The 25,033-nt window shown below is 38.9% G+C and overlaps 1 protein-coding gene across 1 annotated transcript in view; it reads left to right on the top strand.

The window, feature by feature from the left end:
- EPHA6 (EPH receptor A6) overlaps positions 1-25,033 on the top strand; it is a gene marked incomplete at both ends in the record, with an annotated part of 508,114 nt that overhangs the window by 472,125 nt on the left and 10,956 nt on the right. The window contains 1 exon segment of the mRNA XM_084305869.1: positions 21,190-21,339. Coding sequence (XP_084161995.1) covers positions 21,190-21,339 — 150 coding nt within the window.

Raw genomic sequence — 25,033 nt, 5'->3', positions numbered from 1 at the left:
TGCTGGGGCTGAACTTTGTATCTTAGTTAAACTTACTTCAGTCTTATTCTAGTTAAATGCATACGCTGGTCTACTAAGTTACTTAGTTTTTTTTATAAATATTTGCAGTTATAAAATGCAAAGGAAGTCAACAGGCAATCCTTCAAAGCATCTAGGTTTGTCAAGGAAGCCTGTTAGACCATTTCTTATTAGCATCACATAACTACCTATGTCATTCTTTTAATTTTTGAGTGCTTGAATGTGCAGCCTTAAGTTTTGTTTTACAGAATTTATCAGTGTGCTATGTAATGTAAAAATTAATGTTTCAGCAAACTTTTGGAGAAGAATGGAAGGAGAAATATTGCAGTTTCCCTTGGGTTTAGGGTCAGATAGGTGCTGAATTTTCTTGTTAAACTGGGATCTTATTCCCTGCAATAATCTGAAAAGCTTTTGACCTTGACTTGTAGCATGCCCTACAGTGTAAGCTGGCAGCATTTCTGCTCATGCTTCTGTAGTACTGTTACACTGGCAAGGCATGCCACATAGGTAATGCTTCTCAAGAGCTAGTCTCTACACCACATTACTTCAGATCATAGACATACTGGTGCTCAGCACTGCCAGCTGAAACAGGAAGGCACACTAACAACAAATAATCAATTTATGCTGTATTCAGCAGTACCATCTTTCCGATAAACCTAGTCCAGGAAATGAAAATCTTCCTGGGATCCCTTTAGTCTCTTGATCATACTGCCTTTGTTCGTAGCACAGCGACCTTGCAATAAGGGGAGGTATGGGAGGAGAGAGAAAATAGACAGATACACCTAACAGCTGTGACTAATAAAAGGAGTGTATTTCATTGTATAGTATTGCTTCTGAAATTTGCTTAGTTCATAGAATAAAAGGGAAAAAACCTTACACTACAATACACTGTAAATTATTCAAAGAAAGTAATGCATGCTGTGTGCGCAGACTTTGAAAAGAAAGTCTTTTCTAAATGGGAGCTGCAAAGGTTCATGAAACTGTCATGCACGTAAATTATTTAGCAGGTCTGCTTCACTCTTCTTGAAAGAAAAAGACTGGGATCCATAGTTTTAGTGAGTTGCTGAGTTTTAAATGTTTGTTTCTTTCTAATCACGCACAGAACACTTAGCTTCCATCAGAAATAAAACCATAAGTAACATCTGCTTCTCAATTAGGAAAGGATAATGGCTTTTGTATATAATCTTGGTATTACTGTCATCCACAGGATAGTAATACTGCATAGTTATGTGACAGAACAATCTACAGTTTAAGTTCAGATGTAGGGAATATCCTATTTCCATGGTTAAATATTTTAATGTCACTAGATTCTGTACCTGAAGTCATAAACTTACCTCTTCTCAGGGCTCTACTTTTTAAGTCCTTATTGGTAACTGGGAAGAAAGCTTGTGCCTTAGCCAGAGCTTTAGGCAAAGATGTAGCTCTTGCTTGCAGGTTAGACTTTGTCGCTCAATGTCTCCATGAATCTTACTTTTAGGAAGTTCTTCCTTCTGTCTCAGCTTTGGCTACATGCTCCTCAGTACATGTCTTTCCATCTCAGCATGAGCTTCAGGCTGCCTCTTGTCTGCCATGCGCTACCTTCTCCCAGCACATCTGTCCTTGGGCAGAGTCAGTAGCACTACAAGCAAAGCAGTCTCTGTCAGAAGTAAAACTATACGTAACATAGCCCCTCGCCCAAGGCTTTCACCCTGCTTTTCCACAGGAAACAATTGTAAACAAAAATAATTAAAAACTAAAATAAGTCATTTGGGTTTGCTGCCTTTTTCCTCTATCATCTTCTAAAAAGATCTATTATTGCTGATAGAACCACAGAATGGTTTGGGTTGGAAGAGACCTTAAAGCCCACCCAGCTCCACCCCCCTGCCATGGGCAGGGACACCTCCCACCAGACCAGCTTGCCCAAAGCCCCATCCAGCCTGGCCTTGAGCACCTTCAGGGATGTGTTCTAGCATCCAGTACTCCTTCCCCCAGGGTTAAGAAGAATACTCAGAGCGCAACAATGAAGCTCCATATCTTTGTTCAACCATGTTTTTTTCTCAGGTTATACCCGAAGGCAGAGACGAGCCTTTATTAAATGGGTATTACAAGTTCAGTTATAGGAATTCAATTATAGGAACCTATGCGTTTTGATGTACCCTTTATTACATTTACTCGAGATAGAAAAATTGTATAGGAAATTACTTGGTGACTTCCTTGAAAACGTTTTTTCTTGTCTGTGTCGGAAGTTTCATCACAATGGAAGTGTCACAGAAGACAAGAGAGCCTGGTGGACTTCTAGAGCCTGCTATTCTATCTGTTTGCCCTTACCTGACCTATTTTTTTTTCCTGTGTCCTACATATCCAGTCACATTAGAAATTGTGTTTTAGCACTGTGGGTGTTATGTTTTAGTGAAAGGTACTTTCATCCATTAATAAGACATACAAATCAGAATATTTGTCCCATAGACAGCTTCCTTCCAAGTGCATGCTGTGTCCCAAGGAGATACTTTGATTACTGTCAGTTGCCCTTGTAAGACTGCAGTGATTGTTGCTTAGGATAATTTTTGTCCCTTTGTACGCGATATTTCTCCCATTCCTTCAGGGCATTGGTAGCAAGCTCTACATGTGTTTTGACAGCACATTTAGACAAGGTTCCTTTCACTGGCTTCCCTGCAAGTCTCATTTCCTTACAAAATGTCTGGTCAAGTACTAGGACTCCTGTTTACAGCTTATTTTTTAAAGGTCCCTGTAACTGTCAGTGCAGCTTTGCCTTTTTTCCAGGCATTGTGAAATCAAGCCGTTGCATGGTTTATTCCAGTGATCTCAGGGTTTCAGGCTATATCTTCTCTGTGACGAAGCACCTGTTTCTAGTCCTGCATATACCGCACTGGAGTTGAAATTGTGTATTATGACATATTCAGATAAAAGCAATAAATAAATAAATCTTGCTGACACCTTTTTTCATGTTAAATTTTCACATGAATAATGTTTTAGTGCTCTCAAGTTTTAAACATAAAAATGTAAGGATTTGAAATTAAAGTTCAAAATTAATTACAGGGGCAAGAACAGCAGCCTCCGTAACACAAATGCAATATAATAAAGATGTTCTTCAATGTTACCTTGAGTCTTTGCACCCACGTTTTTCTGTGGTACACTGCATTTTTTGCACAAACTTGTTTATAACTACTAGTAAAAGGTACTTGTCTTAGCCACCTGTACATCAACTGATTATGCCCTTTGGGAATCTGTGTGGTAAAAAAAATGTATAAAGCAAACTCATAAGAAAAGATTGATCTGACATAGTCTTTAGTAGGTCTGTAACTCAAGCTTTAAAAGTTCTACTCAGAAGATCCATCACATTAAAAGGAATAGCAACCCTGCACCCATCAATTTGTGTGCACAACCTTATTTACAGCAAATACACAAGCTTGATTCCACAAACTGCTAGCCTCTCGCTTGTCAGCAACTGTGATTTTACTCTGAATTACCTTGTTATCTTTGGGAAGAATCAACTCTTGGAATATTCATAGGACTGAAATTCTGATGCATTTTTTCTAGTTCTTGTAGGAGTAAGAAAACTTATGAAAAAAAAAGAAAAAGAATCCCTTAAAAGATCCCCTCTAGAAAGTACTTTGTTTTTTTTTGTTTGTTTTTTTTTTTTCTTTTTAATTTAAAAAATGATCTTGCAATTTGGGTCATGATTTTTTCATGTTCAGATTTAATATTAGTGCATTCTGAAAATCCAGGTTTCTTTAAGTCAGAGAAATGGAGAAAGGGCAAGGACAAGCATTTATAAAGAACCTACTAATCTCCACCCGAAATCTTATTCTGTTATTACAGAGACACATATTTTGGTGGATTTGCTGTGGAAAATGTTATTTTTTCCATAGTTAAGATACACATTACTCTTCCTGGTATTACTGGCAACACCAGTCTTATACTCCATGGGAAGAGCAGCTCAAAGATGTTTTGCGCTCCTGCATGCTTCATAGCCATTGATCATTTTTATTTGCACTATGTTGCTAGTGTGTCCATGGAACTAGCTGTTTATTGCTCAGGATTATTTTTTTTTTCTCCTGTATGCGCATATTTTTGTTGTCAGTCTGCTTTAAAGTAGCAAATCATGATTTTCTGTCCTGTTAAGTTTTCATAGGCCTATATCTTTCAGTAGCATAACAGAAGTTGATATGAGTTCATGACAGTTCAGGGAGGGTTATTCACACAAAAGGCCATCACGATCATCTAGTGGGATTTTTTTCCCCTTTGCCTAATCTTGTTTTTTTTCTCCACTTCTTCCTGCTTTGCATCATCTTACCGAAAACATAGAGCTATAGACAGAATAGGTGAGGTGTCTTAGCTGAACTTACTGATTACTTAGACAAGATCATGGCACTGTAGCTAAAGTAAACCATGATGTTTATACTAGAAATGGACCAAATGCTGTGTGTTCATTGGAACATCTGTGAGTTTGGCTTGATTACAAGTCCCAGAGCAATACATGAAAGCCAACATTTTGTTCCTGCAGCCTAGTAGTGGTGAGGTATGTTTAATCAAATTAATGATAAGAGGTACTAAATAAATAAAATAATAAACGTACAGCAAAAAATATGAAACTGAATTTTCATTATGAAAGTTAGCATGCAGATTGAATGACAAAAGAGAAGTTATTATTAACTTTCTCTCAAATCTTTTGAGCTGAACTGAAAAAAAAGAAATTGAATAGAATGTTCTTGGAGGTTAAACACATTTCTGATCTTTTTGTAGTATTTACAATGATCAGAGATAGGAGATCAACACCATTTTACTTTGGGAGGTGCACCAGAATGTTGCAATGAGGAAAAGTTTTGATTTAATCTCATAGTGAAATTGATTCATTTTTTAAGTCTAGAGATTTATATATGTTACTGGCACTTAATAACTTTAGCACCATTTCCTCAATTGTAGGTAGAATATAATGATAAGACTGGTAAGTATTATAAAGATTGCTTCGAGGTGGAATTGTTAGAGATAATACATTTCCTTACATCCCATATTTCATCATTTCCTGGTGAGGTACGTACTGTGAGAATAATTTTCATTTTTTCTATAACAAAACAGAACTGGCTCTTCTTTGTCTATAATTATTTCTTTCTTACAAGTCTGTATGTTGATTTTTACTTAAGTGAACAGACTACAAAGGAGAAAGGTGTCTATATAAGCATTCATAGCAGTTGACTGTTAATTTGTTCTTCTATTTTTACAAGTGCAAAATCCATTGTAAAGCTCTTTCCATTGTGAGATGAAGGCGCAGCCCAGGAAACCGACAACCGCATAAGCTGGAACTTTGTCTCAGAAGTTTTTGCCAAAGAGTTGTCATTTTTAGACAAAGGAGAAAAATGTCATTTACAGCCTGTTTCCAGTAATAGTGAGCATCCAGAAACCCAAGTACTGCCAGTAAGAATTTCAGGTATTCGGCATATTCGACAGTTCTCAACCTTCATCTCTGTTTCTCCTGCTGTTAAATGGAGAGAGTAGCTTCTGCAAAGGGCTGCCGTGAGAGTAATTAGTTATGAGCCGTAAAGCACTCGGAAGAGCAAAATGGTGAAGCAGTGTTATGGCACCATTTTAATGTTTAACGAATTTCAGCAAAAAACACCTCTTGTTTTGGGGAATACTTATGAAATGCAAAGTGTGAAAAACAACTTTTCCTAATTTGGTTACAGTGCTTGGAAAAATCATTATTGGTCAGTGTACCTCAAACTTTATAGGCTTTTATATAAATGTGAAGACAATTGAGGGAACAGTACAAAAACAAGCTTGTTTTTTCTGATTAAGGGTTTTGTATGGTACATTTGCTGTGATTACCCTGAATCTAAAGAAGGCAGTTTCAGCCCTGAGCTTTTTAACCCTCAAATACCAGAATAAACAAAGTAATTTAAATATCCTCATGCTTATTTTTAGTAGACGTTTTTCTGCAGAAGCAATTGATCACAGCATATCCCACTGCCAAAAATCCTAAACAACTGATAGATTTTGAAGCACTTTAAAAAGACCAAATGTGCAATAAAATATCATGGCTTTTGTCCATTAACACAGTGTTTGTGTATATTGCAAAAAGCATTACACATAAAAAACCTGATCAGTCCATTGTTTCCATTAGTTCTACATGTATGTAGCTGTGAAAAATTGAAGACTCATTTTCCCCATATTCTTGTTTTTCTTTTTGTTTGTTTATCCAAGTTCAATCCTGTGGATGAAATTGGAAGTGAGGGCTAGAAAGACCAAGAGCGTGTCATCAACAGCTTTATTTAGACTAATGAGATCATGATCACTTCAGCATCCCAAAGGGAACCTGTGTTGGAAAACACAAGCTGCAGAAAAAAAAAAGAGTTTGGAAAAGCACAGGACAACCTATTCACATGTGTGTGGCGAGAAAGCTAGCCCCCAGTTGCATATCCAATGTAAACAGGTGCATAAGTGTTGAAAAGCTTGAAGCTTTTTTGCATTAACACCTGTTCACATGGTACATCAAATATGGTGGCAGCAATTGAATGCGATCTGTAAGCACAGTGAGGATGACAAATAGACAGATGTGCCATAAGCACCTTGGAAGGGAGATGGCATGCACAAGCATAACATGCTGGGGTGCTGAATTTCTGTAAGACAGCAGAAACACTGGTATTGAGAACAAAATTTAAGTTTGTATACAGAACCAACTAAAAATTTTAAAAACGCAGGTAAAGCTTTTCTACTATCTTGCCTGGCAAAAAGAGGAAGGAGTGAGATATTGCCACTAAGAATAATGCCCCAAACCATGAAACATGAGATAAAGATGTGGGATTGTATCCTATGACCCCAGACAGATTAAGACTGGAGATGTACTTTTTTCAGCCAAGATAAGTCAGCAGAAGCAGTAGCAGATGCGTTTAAAAGCCAAAGATCTCTAGCACCCACTTGTATTTCAGAAATAGCAATAGTTCCCTATTCAAAGATCATTTGTAGTACGTGATTGCAAAACAGAGGAATGGATTTGAAAAGCATTTAAGCCAGGCAATGAAACATGAGGGCCCAGTGATCAGCTCAAGCAGACAGGGTAAATTTAAGAAATAAGCAAGAGAGTGGCCACATTGGTGTGAGTGTATCTTGTGCGCACCCTGTGGGATTCAAGACAAAAAGAGCAATGAAGAGCTCCCTTTCTGAATGCTACATCTTATCTGGGGAAGAAAACTGGATCACAGCCTGTTTTTTCTTTCAAGTTGATTTTTATGTTATAGGTGGTGGAGGTGAGGGGTGGCATTTCTTTTTTTTTAATTTTATTTTACAGGTGTTATGCCAAAACTGCAGCCTAATCTACCTTTCATTAGCCATAAGAATGCATGCCTTAGAGCTATTAATGCTCTGGCCCTGGAAAAAGTTTCACAGAGTGTGCCAGAAGGTATGGAAATTTGTTAAAGAGGATAGATGGCTCATCTAGAGCAATTTCCCAGAGCATGCTCTTGAAGTTGTAATTAGTGAGCTCTCTCTTGCCTGGAATAAATCAAGTATCATTCTGGAAATTGCTGATAAGGGGTGGTGGCTTCTTTTCAGTGTTGTTTTCGGTAATGTTAAATCACTGGACACTGAATTTACCTATAAAGTTTTTCATCGGCATTAGCTTGATACGGCTGTTTTTACCAGGTATAACGATGATACCCATTCTTTCCAAGATTAAAGTTCTTTCTTCAGCTTTTCCACCAGATCTAAAGGGACCCAGTGGGTTGTTGGGAACAATTGATGACAATCACAAGACCACTATAGAAATTTTCCAGTCTACACGGAAACAAGTAGTGAAGGGCCACATATGCTATAACATATTCCCCTCTTTCTTCTAAGTGTAAAAGTCAGGTGTTACTCTGATGAGTGTTTCAGCTCTTGAAGTTGTATGAATTTCTGGTTTTGGAAGCAGACTTGCACTTTCGTACAATATCTTGAAAATAAGAACACAAAACCATACATTAGTATTCCATAATTTCACCCTTCACTGTTATCAAAACTGTTTTGCTTTAATTTCCTTAAGAGTACAAGGTCATAATCCAGAAATCAAGGGCAGCAAATCTATAAACCAAAGAGTTGTCATTTTTAGACAAAGGAGGAAAATGTTTTTTTCTTAAAATGTCATCAAGTTCTGCTGTGCCTGTGATTTATGCTCTTCCCCAGTGCTATTACTGAAAGAGTTTACCTGCATGCACTTCAGATGCCACAGGCAGAGCTGTGCTGGTGGCTGCCTGTTGGAACACGCATTGTTTTGCTGCTCTCCTGAAGAGCTTCGGTAATCCATTTCCTTTTTGTGTATATATTCATTTTTTTTAGTACATAAATGTAACCGAGATGATTGAAGAAAGGAAAAAATCAGAGCATATGCTTTTTTATAGCACAGGAAGGGACTTGCTGAAGAAGCTGCACCTGTTTATTATGCGGGCTGGCTGTGTAAATGCATCACTGCCATGTATTTGTGCCTTAAGGCAGGAGTTCAGCCAACTTTGATGTAACTTAGCCAGAGGCATACCCTTAATTTGCATAGAACCTAAATGCCAAAAATTATGTTTATGGTCATTTATCAGTAAACTTGTGGTTAAAAACATTTTGTCATTTGCTATTCTACCTCTGCTAGATGAACATTTTTAAATTGGGGGCAGGGACGACCTACCTCATTTTGCATTATTCTAAACTAGGTAGATTTTTCAGTGAAAAACACGTTTTTGTTTTGTTTTGATCAGTAGAGATATTCTTAAAGGTCAAAACAAGTTTCAGCTACTTCGGTGAAGCTTTTAGGTGAATTCATTAAAGTAAAGCAAAAATCACCATTGCTTGGAGGGTGTATAGCAATTTATATAAATTACTATTCCAAGATAAACCACAGCTGGTTTAGCACCAGTGGCAACTCTGATGTCAGAGAATAATTGCATCTCTCATTATGCCATGTATCTTCTTACCTTTGTATTCCAATAGTCTGTTAAACAAAGTACCCCTGAGGGCTGTTTATCCCTAGATAATAGTCTCTACTGTTAAGTACTACTTCATCAAAATGTTTCTTTCTGATGATGTCTTACTGTAATATATCATGGAAGTGACATCTAATATATTATATGATAAAGTAAAATATCCCCTGAGCAAGGTACAGGAATGATAAATTATGTTAATATGTTATTCCCATTATATTATCATCAGTCAGGCAATGATTTAGTATGATGTATCATCAGAAAAAGATAATCTAATAGTGTATTACTCAAAACTTTATGCCATCTGGGGAATACAAGGAGTAAATTCAACTGACAAAAGTTGAATATAGGACAAAAGGTATCTTAGTCCCACAACTCATGTACAGTCTAAATTAAAATGCATCAAGATATAGAAAAGAAGTAAAAAACATAAGTCTAGGAAGTGCAATACTAAGAAATATTGCTATTATAGAGGTCAGAAGTAAATTTTCAGTGTCTGTAAACCAATGTTACACTAGTATTAGCTATTGTATAATATATTACCATCACCATTAGTATGACTGGAGCTTCCATGCAAGTGTCAGTCAATGCTTTGTCCTTGTAAGCTAGTGATGGTGGTGAAATAGAAACTAACTTGATGTTCAGTGCCCTTTGCTCATTTGACAGAGATTTAGTTCAACATGGGTATCTGCAGGAAGGCTCAACCGCATTTCTGTGCCAAACTATTCATCATCAAACAGATGGTTATCCCATTATTCAACAATTTGCATGCTGACATGCTGCAGTGATCTATGGATGATACCAGTATGTCACTAAACCAAATAGAAATATCAGAGAAACTTTGTTGTGAAGCAGCCCCTCAGACTGAAAACTACTGTAAATTTTTTGGTGATGTGTTTCATCTGTATGTGTGTAGTTATAGTACGATAACACTGTGTCGTAGCTTCTGCCATCACAGTATTCATTGGTCATAGGATAGGGAAAAATTATTTCATGAGCAGCAAATTATCGAAGCCCTACAGTTATCCTAGTTCTCAGTCTATCTTCTGTAACCTCAATAGTATAACTTCTCATCTCAAAGTCTTCAAATGGCACTTTCACAATATCTTCAGTTTCTTGGTGTGCTCCAACAGTTTCACTTCCCTGGTAAGATTTAGATCCCTCCCTTGTCTCTGTGGCCTCATATAGCATCAAACTACTCATAATCCCCTTCCATGTCCCTATACCGTCTCCCCAGTAGCCCTAGCATTTGCCTGGTTTCTCTAGCTGGGAAAGAAGTGGTGTGTCATGCCCAGCAGACCAGCTAGTGTGCAGCCTGACCTGCAACCCAGCTACTGCCTTCTGCTCTCAGAAGAACAGCTGTGAACTGAGCTCTTCTGCCTTTCCTTCAGGAGAAATACCATCAGTTCTCTCCTTTGTTCAAATATTGCTTTTCATTAAATAGGGGTGAAAACGGGAAGGAATCAAGTGCTTAAATGTAGAGGTCTTGTGTCCTCTGAGACATCAAGGAGTACCTGAGATAGCTGCAGAGGACTGCAGATGTGACACTGTGGGAGACCTACATTTTCCTAAAATAGCAAGTGACAGTGCCAAAAGGGGCACTTGACACCAAGTTTTGGCAACTTAATCCTTTGCAACTTAAGCCTTTGATGTCTTTCCAATCTCTACCTTTCTCTCATACATGCTTCCTAAAATTGCTGGTGGTTCGAAGCATGGGGGTTGATGATCAGGCATGCAGCTGTAGTTCATACTCTTTGGAGAACCAGCAGGGCAGCATTGGGAGTGCTTTGGTGCAGCACGGAAGTGGCTGTTATGGTCCTCTTGTCTGCTGAGCCTCACTGCACACCCTGGCTTTGGCAAGCAGTTTCTCATCTTTGTCAGAGCTCTGTGTCCCCAGATGGGAAGGTGGGAGATCATGCCCAGTATTTGGCCGTTCCCTGGTCCCTGTTATGCTTCAAAACCTATGGCCCTTTTCCTTCGTCAGCATCTGTTCTCCCCTCTACCCAGCAATATATAAACAATATTTTTACATAGTATGTGGATGCGCTTAGAGATATGAAACTTGCATGCTTCCCAAAAGTCTGGGCATAATTTTATCCCTTTTTTTTTTTCTTCCCCTGAAGTGAATGTATTTATTGCTGAAGAAAGATATGAGGCTGTAATCTTTACGAGATAACGTCCATGGAATAAACATAAGACCTCCACACACACCCAGTAGCCGCCTTACACTGTAACAGGGCAGTATTTTTACAGATAACACTCTGCCAGTTTATCTCTTCAGGACTCAGTCCTTTTTCTGTTGCTAAAACTTAGCAACTGTTCCCAGAGGTATTCAAAAGACATGTGGATGTGGTGCTTAGGGCTATGGGTTAGCGATAGGCTTGGCTGTACTAGGTTAACAGTTGGACCTGATGACCTTGGAGGTCCTTTCCAACCTAAATGATTCTATGATTCCCAGTTGGAGGAATCAGAGGTGTGCATCTTTCATGAATATTTCTTCTGTAAGTTCATCTAGTTACTTTTGGGGGATGTTTGTATTTTTAGAGTCCATGACATCTTCTGGCAATACATGTCATTGTGAAACAAACAAACAAACAAAGAACTCATTTTGTTGTTCTTCTTAATGTGCTATTTGCCACTTACATGTGATATATCCCAGTTCTATACTCTAAGCAAACACGCATACTCTCCACCTATTTTCCTCTCTGTTATATTTAGGGTTGCTTAGATACTTTCTTTTATTCCATACATTTGAATATCTATTAGCTTCTGTTAGTGTGTCCCTTTTGGATGGGGGATGAAGACTACAATCAGTAAACAATATGCAGGAATACAGTAGGTTTCAACAGTTGTGTTGTTGTTTTTTTATTATTATTATTTATTTATTTTACTTGTTGTTGTTGTTTGTTTGTTTTGTTTGTTTGTTTTTTAATTTCCTGTTTGTTTCTACGTCTTTCCTTTTTTTTTTCCTCTGCAGTCTGTGTTGAGCATAGAGATGATAATTTCATAGAACTGTCTGTTATAACCACAGCATCTCAGTCTTGAACAGTGATGGGTTAGTAGAGTCCTGTTACTTTTTTATGTAAAGTTAGAAGCATTTTATTTTGTGTGCTTCACTTCATGACACTGAATTTTGTGCCACTTTATAAGTTGGCAACTCAGTATCATAAGATTCTGGGCAAATCTGGGGGGTCTGTCACAGTCCTTGCTACCATCACTACCTTTCAATTATTAGCAGTTTTACCTATTCACTGTCCAGTCTGTATTGTAGATTCCTTCTACATACACTGCCAGCAGGACATTAGCATTGGTCCCTGGGGGTTGCCACTCTAAAAGCTGACCTTTTCCTTCCGACTGTTTGTTTCCTGTCTTTAAAGCAGTTACTAATCCATGAACTGACTGAAATTTAAAGAACCATCAAACTCCTTCAGGATAAAATGAGAAGTGACCTCACAAAAATGTGAGAGGAAGATTTAATTCATCCGTTGCTGAGATATTAATTCTCCTCTGCACTTCCTGACCCAGCTGGGATGAAATGTAAAGCAACGATACTTGCAGAGTAGCTTAGCCTCATAATAATTCTGATCATCGTCATCTGTGTATGACACTGTAACTCTCAAAAGAGAAGCCTATCTTTTGTGATGTTTCTGACACATTTCTTGAACAAAGTTTTTAAGAAGCCTTAGATAAATAAAATGTAGTGTTCCCTACAGCAAACTGTATCTAGGTCCCTACATTCTCTCTAGTACAGCACCCCAAAAAATCCTTTGCAGACTCATTTAGAAGAAAACATGCAAGTCTTTTGTTAATGGAACATGAAAATGTATACTGGAGACAGTACTGAAGCCTACACACTGTTAATTTTGCATTTAAATCCATTTTTCTTAGTCTTCAATTTCCAAGCTTCTGTATGCTTCTGAATTCTTATTAGCCTCTTCTAATTGCATGTTGTGGGAGGAACCGTGGCAGGGGTTCGGGGACAAGGCAGTCAAGTCTGAATGATCTGGGCATTGTGGCAGCACAGAGAGAGGTCACTCAGTCATTAAAACATGGGAACTCTTTGTTGTGCATGTCAACTAGATATTCGTGTTGAAATCACTAGCTGTGAAATCGTTAATGATAGTTAATGACATGAAGTGTTCAAGCAGCACATGGTAACAGTTTAGTTTTGATCCAATAATGAACACTTCATGGAGCCCTGGGGAAGTCAGGGTCATCATTTCAGAAGCAAGTCTTGATTGATGCTTTCAAGAAAGCATAATGCGAACTTTTTTTTTTTTTTTGAATCAACTTGCTTGTCTTTGGAGAAATATTTGTATCCAGTAACTCAATTCTGCAGTAAGAGTGGATCTTACAGCAAATTTTCTTTGTTACGGAGTTGTGCAATGTAAGGTATCCTTCAAATAAGCATCTCAGAACAAATCCTCTTCACCTTTTCCATTGACTTCAGTAGGACTAGTCATGTAAGCAAAGTGAATAGGCTTTGGGTGTGCAGATTGAAGGACTCTGTAGGAGTAACTTTCAAGAAATTGGTTACGGCTGTAATGTGAGCTGTGCTGACACAGCTGGCAGATAGCTTGAAATTGATGCTCTCAAAAAGAGATAGATCTTTGCCAGAAATATTAGTTTCAAGAAAAATGACCTTTTTTCCTATCTTTACTGTCAAGTAGCGCTATAGTTTCTAAACTGGATTTGTAGAGATGCATGACTCTGATATTTAATTTCAGAAAAAGAAATAATTTCTTTGTTATTGATGGCCAAGCACCCAATATTGTAAAATTCACTGGTGCGTTCTTAGTGCACCAGTCTTAGGGAAATGCCAAGGTCCACCCTCTACAACATCTGGAGGTTCCTTGTCCCCACTGGTCTTAACATTACCTTTCAAAAAAACAGTCTCAAGGAGGTTTTGCAGAACACTTGTACTTCGTACAAGTGTCTGGTTCTTACCAGGGCTCTGAGGACGCCACCCGGCCTCCTCTGTGGCCTCTCCCCACCCCTGCCTGTGGGCCCAGGGCCATGCCCCATCAGCACTGCAGCTGGCCAGCCCAGTCCTGTTAGATCGGAGTTGTTCAGATTTGCTGGATTGACCTTGGCTCACTACCTTGCCTTTGCCTGATGCTCACAGGGCTGTCAACAGTGCCCGTTACCATCACCACCTTGCTCTGCTTATGCTGCCAGGCACTGTGGGGTGCACCGGGTCCACAAGAGCATTCCCAGCCTCCATCACAGCTTCTCCCAGCTCTCCTTCCCTTAGGGAGCAGCCCTGCTCTTGCATCTCTCTGACACCTCTAGATGTAATGCTGTCAACTTCTGAAGGTTAAATCTTTTTTTTTTTTTTTCTTTCTCTTTTCCTTCTTCCTCTTCACTTTCTTCTCCCTTCTTCTTCTGAAACAAAACAAACAGGTTAAAAAAAAAAAAGCTCAATGAACTTTCAGCTTTGGAGGATTGGAACCAGTTTCAACCACAAGCTCCTTTTGCTTGAACACTGGAGTGAACTTTATTCACTTGAAAATGAAAGAATATGCATTCTTAAAACAAATGTGTAAAAACCTTTGGTCTTTTAATGAGCACCTTGTAGATGAAGGCATCACGGGTAGCAAGGAAAGATATCTATAATATAGTCATTTACACAGACAAGATGCAATGATGTCAACCACCTGCATTTGGTCACTTGCTGTATCTTTGTCACTGTGTAAAGTTCTTGAAATTGCACTGTCAAGAAAACGTGATTGCAGGACAGATGTAAGTGGTCAGAAATATTCACTACCATTTCACTTATGTGGGTTTTAAGGGTCAAAGCTATGCATTTTTATCAGACTTCTTATTATCTTTCAACCCAAGTGAAGATCAATGCCTCAGAACAGGCAAGGGATTGCATGTTGAAGTGTTTTGTCTTGAAGGAAATACTACCACTGCTACTGATGAGAATTCCTGTTGTTTTATGTAATGTTTCTAATTTCAGAATTCTGTAATATTTAGAAGAGTGCTATTATATTTTCATTCTGTATTTTCTGAATTTAGCTATAGTCTTTTATATAAAAAGTCAGTAGAGTAGGATTCTTCACTCAGAGGGTGGTGAGGCACTGGAACAGGTTTCCCAGAGAGGTTGTGGATGCCCCATCCCTGGAGGTGTTCAAGACCAGGTTAGATGAGGCCCTGAGCAACAGGATCTAGTGTGTGGCATCCTTGCCTATGGCAGTGGGGTTGGAACTAGATGACCCTTGAGGTCCCTTCTAGCCTGAGCCATTCTATGATTCTGTGAGATACCTGTTTTTCTGGAGTTTTTGTGTGTACGTGTACAACTAATGAATTCAGACTTGCTGATGACCCTTAGGAAGACTAAATGACTGGTTGGGTGTACTATTTTGGAGAAGCATCCTGCAGTACCTCTAATCCTAATGCTAGTTAACACGAAGTGTTAATGATGATCTGTGGACAATTTTTTCATTGTGGCTGTTTTAGTTCTGGCAATATCTTAAGTGCTGTTTTTTTCCATCCACCAACAGCTTTCCTCTGTTTTGAAGACACAAATATACATGTGCTGTATGGGTTAATATTCACTGAAATGACGTACTGTCAAAATTATAACTTATAAAAAATTGATAGTTAACTTTAGGGGAAATAAATCAAATTCCACATATTTAAGATTTTATTCAGGATATCTATTTTATATATTTTATATATATATATTTTTTTAACCCAGAGATTAAGAGGAAATCCTGTCTTCTTGAAATTTGGGGTGTTTTGTTTCAGTTCTGAGGGAAATGAAAGACTGGCAGAACTGACTACAGTCAGCCAGAATGAAGGCAAATTCTGAAAAGCCTTTTCAGAACCTTTTTGCCATCCTGATGTGAAGTTTCTCTGATATTCCAACAGTGTCTAGAGAATGTTGATAATACTGAATAATTCTAAATCATGATTTGAAAATGCTAAATTCTGAGTATTTGTAACTTTGTGCATGAAAAACTCGATTCATAGGCTCAAATAAAAGCATTGCTCCAGTAAAGTGGGGTAAGGCTTTTATACAGAATGATGAATTATGTCCAATATTTAAAACTAATCTCTCATTACTTTTGTCTCTCTTCACTCTGAAGTTCTTTTTCCCATTTCTGTCACATGGGGTGGAGAAAAAGACAGATACTACACTTGTGTCATGGAAAATTGCCCATTTCAGTAACATCATACATAAGAGAATAGTAAGTGACAGATACATAGGAACTGCTCTGCCAGATTAGACTAATGGTGCATGTAGTTCACTGCCTCTTGTCCTAGAAAGAGACAGTTCTAGGTGTCTGTGGATCTGGAACTGATGGGTTTGTGCCTCAGCATTTCATAAAACCTCAATCACTTCTGTGACAGTCACTCTGCATGCTCTGTCACTCAAGGAAAACAAGGAACAGACTTCCCAACAGAAATAGGTACTGTTTCACATCCCTGTTAGTTCTGAGGACATCATGGGGCCTGATGCACAGTGTTTGTTTCTGGCAGCTTACGTACATCACTGTCTTTGCACATCCATTAAGAGCTCGTAAATCTTACCTTCAATTTTATATCTGAGGTTTTCACTGGAGTCGCTCCTTTCTTTAATTAGCTAGCAGGGTATGCCAGAAGTTCTGGGCATCTAACAGACTTCCTTCTTTGCTTCTTTGCCCTCTGTGTCATTTTTCACATCAAGGATTTTGAGCTGATGTATCCCGACCTTCACCTTAGTGAAATAATGGGCTGTAGCTGCCAGTTACTGTGTTCTGCTCCAGTGTTAAAACATGTTTAAATATTTAATTAAAGAAACTTTTCGTGCCTCTTGTTTCTTTAAAAAGACGTCAACCATGTAAAATAAAATATAAAAAAAAATCAAATTGGAGATGGCAAAAATGCAGAGTAAGGAATAGACTTTGCTGCCTGTTGGACAGTATGTAACGTCAGCATCAGTTGCTCGCCAGTGTCTTTTCACATAGCAGATCATAAGCGCTTTTTTGCTGTAAGCTCAAATAAGAGACAGCATTTTGGGAAGACTGTCTCTCTGATGCGTTGCTTTAGGCAAAGAAAGGCTTTCTGTAACACACAATTCCAATCCTGTCATTGAACATGTGGCAACCTGCTATTGCCAGCTCTGCTGGGAAAGCCAGCATCTGCGTAGGTGTGGGTGGGCAAGGGGGCAAATTTAATTTCAGGAGCTGATCTCTGAGCAGTTACACACATGAAGCAATGTCAGCCTAATACTCTAATTCCAAGGGGAATTACGCATTAAATGACAATCAAGAAAAATATCAGGAGCTAGACAGTATTCAGCAGGAAGTGTATGCAAAAAAAGGATTATGCAAAAATTCTAATAATTTGAATTGCAGTGTTCGTGTTCTTTTACTATACGAAAATAAAATTAGCTTGTCACTGATGTCATTATTAATGTATGAGGTGAGGCAGAAATACAGCATATTTCCTAACACCACTTCTGTCCCTTCCCCTCTTCCCCACTCCCCCAACAATCTCCCTCCTCCTCCCTCCCCACCCCCCCCCCCCAAAAAAAAATAAGCATAAGAAGCATGCTCAAGGGCTTTCTGATACAGGGAGTTGTCACAGATTGCATCGCTGCAGTAGTAAAATGTAGATGATTTATAAATTAACTTGAAGGTGGGGTGTTGTATAAGCATAAGTATTTACAATTTTCCTAATTAGATCAAAATATAAAAAGAAATGTCCAATATCAGTAACACTGTTTATTACTCTAACCAGATACAGGAATTATATTTTTGGCTATTTTAAACCTTACGTGCCCTTCTATTATGCATGAGCAGCTATTACTATTGTTCAGTTATGTATGTGTCTTAAGGTAGTCATATTGCAATCTCCACCTTTTGAATTGTTTTCAAATAAATAAAGCAACTTTTTTTTTTTTTTTTTTTGCATAAAAACATATACTGCAAACATAATTAATTGTTGAAATTTACATTTTTATGAATATTGTGTCATGTTTGAGATGAATCCACTTAAAAATTTTAGAGGTTTTGCTTCCTTTTGTCATTAGGGCCAGCACAAAAGATTTTCTTTTGCATTACAACACTGAGCACATCTTATGCCCTTGAACATGAACTGCCTTGAATTTTGTTAAGATGCTGTTCTCCATTCTCATTTTCACACTCAATGAGCCACTACTGTTTCAGTCCAAAAAGGATCAGTCAGTAAAGCTGCATGATGAAACTAGTTACAGAGTCTAGTCAGATTCTTTGAAACTCATTTAGATTTAGCCAACAGTCCACAGGTTGAGCTGCAAAAGCTGCTCAAGATGACAACAGTGACTGCTCTTTTGAGTATAATTTGGGAATACATAATCAGATCAATGGAAAAAAAAAAAATTTAAAAAATAATTATGCACATTGGTATCCGTATGATGTTAAATTGTTAGTCAAATTTTGTAAATATCCAAATGCTTTTAATTTGCATGATAGATTTGTGCTTTCCCTAAAAGATTAAAAAGTAGGCTTTTTGTTGAAATACTGATAAATTATTAATACAAGTATACAAAGTGGAAATGTAGGCTCACTGCAAATGTGTAGACTCATCAGTTTGTCATGATAAACAATGTGAAAGTCTGATAGTATCATGATCATTTAAACTGGTAGGTTTTTTTTTTCCCTGTTCGCTCCTGAGACTGTGATGAGGAAAGAAAATAAGAATTTTTTCTTTTTTATCCTCCCTCAAATGCTGTTGTAGCACTTCAGAAAGTATCCTGAATGGGTATAAAGCTAAAGGCAGCAAGGATTGTTTGCTGAGACTGGATTCAGAGGGTAAGCTCTCATTGGTGTCCTACATCACTTGGCAGTCAGGATTAATATGCTATGATGAGGAAGAGAATTTAGGATTTTCAGGGTAGTGTCTCTTGTAATATGGGTCAGCATCAATGTTGTGTACCTTATTAAAAATGCATGTGTCCAAGTCCAAAATAAGGAGGTAAGTGCTTGCCACAGCCCTGTGACTTACGCCAGGAAAATGTTTATTGTCTCCCCACACAAAACCTGCAAAAGGCAGGGATCTGAAAATTGAATACATAAAATTGACAACAAAGTGTTTAAAAATAAAGGACTAAGCTTGAGCCAGTAAAAAATATAAGGCCCCATACTGTGGTGTGAGGATATATTTAACCTCAGTCCCCACTCACTGTGATGAACCATTCTCCATAGTTCAAGTGATTCTGGGGAATAAATCCTTCTGGTCGGGCAGCCCAGTGCTTTGTGCTCATCAGGGGCACGCGATATTTAAATATTTAAACCTTCCACTGCCTAAGGAGGCCTGGGCTTACACATCCCACCAAAATACCATTGCAGACTGTGAGTCATCAAACGCCAAATGTTCTCATCTAATTTATTTAGAAATCAGGCTTGTCTTTCCGTGGAGAATGTCCTGTCATAAATCTCCTGTGGCATCCTGTTTTTCCATTCTCATACCCAAATGCGTTTGTAATTGCTTCCCAAGTGGAACAGCTGTACCAGGGAGGGATGAGAAGCATCATCTCACCCTGCAGCTGTAACACACACTGGGCAGGTCCTGCTCAGGGGTGGCAGCAGGGGTGGCATTAAGGTCTTTGTATCTTGTGCATCCCAGGTGAGTGAGCTGGTCACCAGGTGATTGGATTAAAGAAAGTAAAACAGGGAAGCAGGGGGTATCTTGGGCAAAAATACAACACAAAGTGTTACCTTTATCTTACTGCTGTGAAAATCAGTAGGCAGTTTGCTACTGATGCCAACCAGACCTGTGTGAGGCCAAAACTGATCAGGCAAAGGCTTTGAACAAACAGCTGCAAAAAATGTAAGCTCATGCAGAGGACTCTCTTAACTATCATACAACTTAAATGCTAACCGCACATTTTTCATCAGAAGGTAGTGGTCAGTGATGAGAAGTTAGCTTTCTGGCATGTCGCTGCAGACACCAAGATTTGCTTTTGAACACTTTCTGGTAAAAGAAGCATACTCAGAGTCAATTTTGCATCAGGCCTCAACAGCTCGCAGGCAAATATTTTTGTGTATATTCAAAGCAAATTAACAGAGATTTGCATACTTGTTTTTAACTGTGGCTTCTCTTCAACTGCCAAACCGATGTTCTAGTTCATTTCTTCCTTTGTTTCTGTCAGAAATAAAATCATAACACTGAGCAGAGTCTATTACTGCTGGTTGAAAGCAACTCCTGCTGTTAGCTCAGCTCCACTGCCTGCCTCCTCCTACCATCTAGTGGCACCACAAGCATACTGCTCACTCACTCAAAACAACCTCTTTGAAAAGTTATGCAGAGAATGATAATAAATACGTAGTTTTGAATTGAGAAATGGAGAAGAAACACTTTGTTGTGAAAAGGAAAAATAGGTTTTTGTAGATAAACTATTTGTGGAAGTGTAGAACAGATGCAGTGAAGTAAATTAGTAATGTCAGAGAAAAATTCTGCACACAGTGGTCTCCAAAAGAGTAAGTCAGGTTTGTCGATTGAATTCTTACCCCCATTTTTTTGTGGTAGTACTTGAATTTTAAGTTGAAAGCTGCAGAACAAAATTATTCAATACCCTAAGAAAATGCCTACTAGAAACAAACTTGGTTTGCTATTTACGTAGACATTTAAAGGGCACGAACAAAAAACAAATACATTATCAAAAGTAAAGAATAATAGAAGGCTATAGCTTCCTTTCTGCTTTTATAATTTTATTCAGTGCTTTGGGTATTCCCTTTTGCAATAAATGTTGCTGTTTCAATTGAGGAAAGAGATTAAATGTCTAAAATTATCAAAAGTAAAGAATAATAGAAAGGCTATAGCTTCCTTTCTGCTTTTATAATTTTATTCAGTGCTTTGGGTATTCCCTTTTGCAATAAATGTTGCTGTTTCATTTGAGGAAAGAGATTAAATGTCTTAAATGTCTTGAAAGTTTATTAGGAATCTCAAATGCGTTTATTTTTCAGTCAAAAGGCATGTTCTGACTAATTATATGACCTTGAACGAACATGAATCATCTAAAAAGCTTTCTGTTCTCTGAACAGATTTTTTTCAAGAAGCACTGGTTTTGGTGAATTAGACTACAGACGAAACCAAATTTCTATCAGATTCTGAAAAAGGGTTATTTCTTCCTTTTCACTAGCAGCAAATTGACAAGGCAAATTGACAGAAGGCAGAACTCAGCATCTAGGATACCTTTTTTTCTTCTAAACAAGTGCTATTCTCTTTTCCAGTCATATTGATACACTGTCAATGTATTTTGCAGGGTGGAAAAATCCCCATACGGTGGACTGCTCCTGAAGCTATCGCTTACCGTAAGTTCTCTTCAGCAAGCGATGCATGGAGCTACGGGATTGTAATGTGGGAAGTGATGTCCTACGGTGAGAGGCCATACTGGGAGATGTCCAACCAGGATGTAAGTACTGCATAAGACTGCTCTGCACATTGTTGAATTGTTCCTTGAAAATTGTTGTCTTTCTCTGCCCTGCTTTGCTTTCTCATTCACTTTCTAGGCTGCAACCTCAACTTATCTAAATCAGCATAACTCTTATCAACTTCAATGGAATAGCTAATTTGTGCAACCTGGAGACTTGGCCCTCTATTACCAATATCTTGACTAGGTTCGTCCAAGGATTAAAGACATATTACAGAGTCATAGGCAGCTTGCCAGGTTTTGATGCTGGATATATGTGGCTTTCATCCAAATCCCTGGGAATCTGCATCAGATATGCAATTTGATGCAGTTCTCAGTTAAGCTATAAATCAAAACTGGAGGGAAGACTGGAACTATTCTGATGATAAATTTGGCCCATTATCTCCATTACAGTCTGACAGTATCCTTCAGTGGGCGTACACAGATAAATGCTAAAAGAATAAAGGTTAAGCTGCCATGAGAAATGTATTTGCAAATTCCCCTTTTAAGAATTAAACACATTGTTTTCCTTAAAGGCCACCTGTAGGCTTAACCATGGTGCAGGACAATAGTCCTCCCTCTTAACAAAGTAACGCTGTTCTTTGACATATTTTTACAAAGCACATGGCCAAATAAGCTTTCCCAATTAAAACACACATTTACATATAGTAACATCAAAGGCTTGTCCTAGGAAATGTAGCACAGAAAGGGAGGAATGCCTTTTTTTCCACCACAGCTACATTTTCACTCTGTTATTTGATGTGTCCCCATCACAGCTCAAGCTGGCATAGTCAGTTTTCCCACCAGCCATCAACCTCTATGTGAAAATGAAGAATAACTGCCAACTCATCTTAACCTCTCTGTGTGTCTAGAATACCTCTGCACTGGTTCTGAAGAGTTGACAAGACTTTTCCCAAATGCCCATTTTTGTATTGTTGCTAAGTTATTCAACTGTTCAAGTCTGGTTGCTTGTTAAGGCTGATCAGTCATTTGTGGATAAGGAGCTGAAAAAGATTTTCATTAAAAAAACATCATTTCAGAGTGTTAAAACAAAAAAGATCAGAACTAAAGAACTAATACTAATAAAGCCTTATTTCCTTTGGATTTGTACTCTCTTGTACATATCCTACTGTTCTCCAACGTTTCTCTTGTGAGTTTACCCTTTGGAATAAGATCACCTCCCCTGTACATCATTCTCACCTAACAATACCCACAGCCTCCACCCCCTCTCCACACATCTACCAGACAGCAGCCCAGCTCCCTACTCTGCTCCTCAGTTAACAGCTGGTATGGGACATTACATGCTGTGCCTGGTTTTGAGCTACACACCAGTTGCAGGCAGTGGCAGCTGGTTGTCCATCTGAAGACCACAAGCAACCACTGAGCTGAGGTGGACCTTTTTCTTTAGCAGAGACGTTATTTTGGTACTGTCTGAACTCTAATAACACCGCATCTATTGTTGAAATAAGCAGATATGCCCAGTAGGCTCAATTTTGTTTTCCATAGCTGAAATCCATTAGCATTTCAGATTGCCTAGGGTGACTAAGATCTCCACATGCATCTGATGCAGCACATGCAGGAGACCCAAGTCCTTGAAGAACAATAACTGAAAACCAGGCAGGATGCTGAAGGAAGTCTAAAATTAAACACCTATACTTAGATGACTGAATTAAGCCTACTTTTTCCTGGGGCACGGTGTGTGATTCTGTGTATACATTTCTCACATATTTAAGTCTCTCTTTTGTGCAACCAAATATATCAACAGCAAACCTTTTATTCTTCCCAGCTGCTGAGTTTAACACAACTTGTTTAATTTGACTGAAGTGGGCCAGTAGGTTCAAAGTTAATAAAAGAGGATGAGTGGGCCAATGCAGGCTAACAACCAGCTGTTTCCTTGCCTGAACTGAGAAGCACTTATCAGCTCCTGAACTGCCACAGCATACAAACACTAATTTATGGCAAACTGTCATTGTTTTCCTTAAATTACCACGTTGTAAGATGTGGTGTTTAAGAGCTCATAGGAGCTAAAGAGTTAGGCTGTCTCTTACAGCCTTGAAATAGCAGAGCGTGCTATTTTTGAGCTATTCTTCCATTCAGAAGCAAAGCTAAACACAGCCAAGGCAATATCAGCTTGTTCATCATTCATGTGCTGTTGCAAAACCTGATTACTCTGCATTGCATGCAATCAGCTTGTATCCAAATGCATGTCTATCCTCACATTTTCTGCCTTCCCAAACTAACAGATGCAATGGTTGGCACCGTGAGCCTTCTGTTAAGGTGAGAGGAACAGAACATGAAAATGAGAAAAAGGCATTAACATATCACAAACAGCAGAGGTTGAGGGGCTTTTCAAGACTGTCTTGTCTGACACCCCTTGCTCAAGCGGGGTCATCTAAAGCAGTTTGCTCAGGACCATCTCCCTCCTGGAGCATCCCTAAAGAGGGAGACTCCTCAAGCTCTCAGGACAGCCTGCGCCAGTTCTCAGTCACCATCACAGCAGAAAAGGATTTTCTCACGTTTTGATGGAATTTCATGTTTTTCAGTTTGTGCCCCCTGCCTCTTGTCCACTCAGCAGTCCCTGAGCAGTAGGTGAAATGTCCACATGTGGCTTTACAAGTGAGGCTCACTGGGCAGTTGCTTTTTCTCTTCCAACCCAGTTAACCCTGCCTGGTCAAGGGACTGTGCACAAATACAAAAATGGCTCATGGTCCTTTCTGCTCTTGCCTCTGAACATATCATGGGCAGCAGTCTTTTGCCTAGATTTCCTCACCATGTAATTGGTATTTCACTTCACACTTCCCTCTGCAGCACCCTGTTCATGGTTTTTTTTTGAGATTAATGAAGCCGGAAATACAAAGTCAGTCGTGCCATGGTGCCTGGCTTCTGTGCAGTGCCTTGCAGCCAGTGCTTCCAGCTGCAGTGTCACCTCCCCATAAGTCTGTCTCCGTTCCTCATCTGGCCACTCTGCTTATCTAGCTCTGGATGATGGGTGGCTGTGAGTGACTGCAACTTGCAGAGGTGTGAGGAAGAGGATGCTTTTCTGCTGCATCCTCGTGTCTCACTGTCACACGATCTTGTGCTACCACATGGGGAATTTCAGTCTCTATTCCAGTTGTGAGTGATTTCATCGGGTCTTGGGTTAGCTTTCTATGAGAAGGCCAGTTACCACTGTTTCTTTTACTTCTGTAATCACAATACTTCTCTTCACATTGGATCCATCACCAGCCCAGCCCTCGAGTCTTTCACTGATGTTCCTGCCAACTGGGAATGGCGAAGGAGAGAGAGGGAGACTTTGTCAAGTCTGTCTGGCCCCACTCTTCACCTCTTGGTAGAAGGGTTTGAATGACTTGTAGGACCCTTACGTAGTGTCCAAGTGGCCAGGCTAGAGTCTTACACAACAAAGAAATTTATTCTACCTGTCTCCCTTTCTTTGAAGCAGGCTTCCAGCCTATCCTATTTCTCTCTATCAGAACCTACAAAGTATTTATTCAAGACTACGCCAGCAGCAACAATTCATTAGTGACCCTCTCCATTTAGGGCATATTAAATATTCTGCTTCAGCAGGAGGATAACATTTAATCACTTGTATGTCCAAAATATAAGTATCTGTTAGCACAGAATAATGATATGGGCCTTATGGATGCTGCTTATGTTAATGATGCGGACTCCTGAGAGCTCTCCCTGCAGTTCACCAAAG

This window comes from Netta rufina, assembly GCF_964035555.1.
Source record: "Netta rufina genome assembly, chromosome: 1".
NCBI lineage: Eukaryota > Metazoa > Chordata > Aves > Anseriformes > Anatidae > Netta > Netta rufina.
Note: the sequence above shows the minus strand (reverse complement) of the source record. Positions and strands in the feature narration are given on the sequence as shown.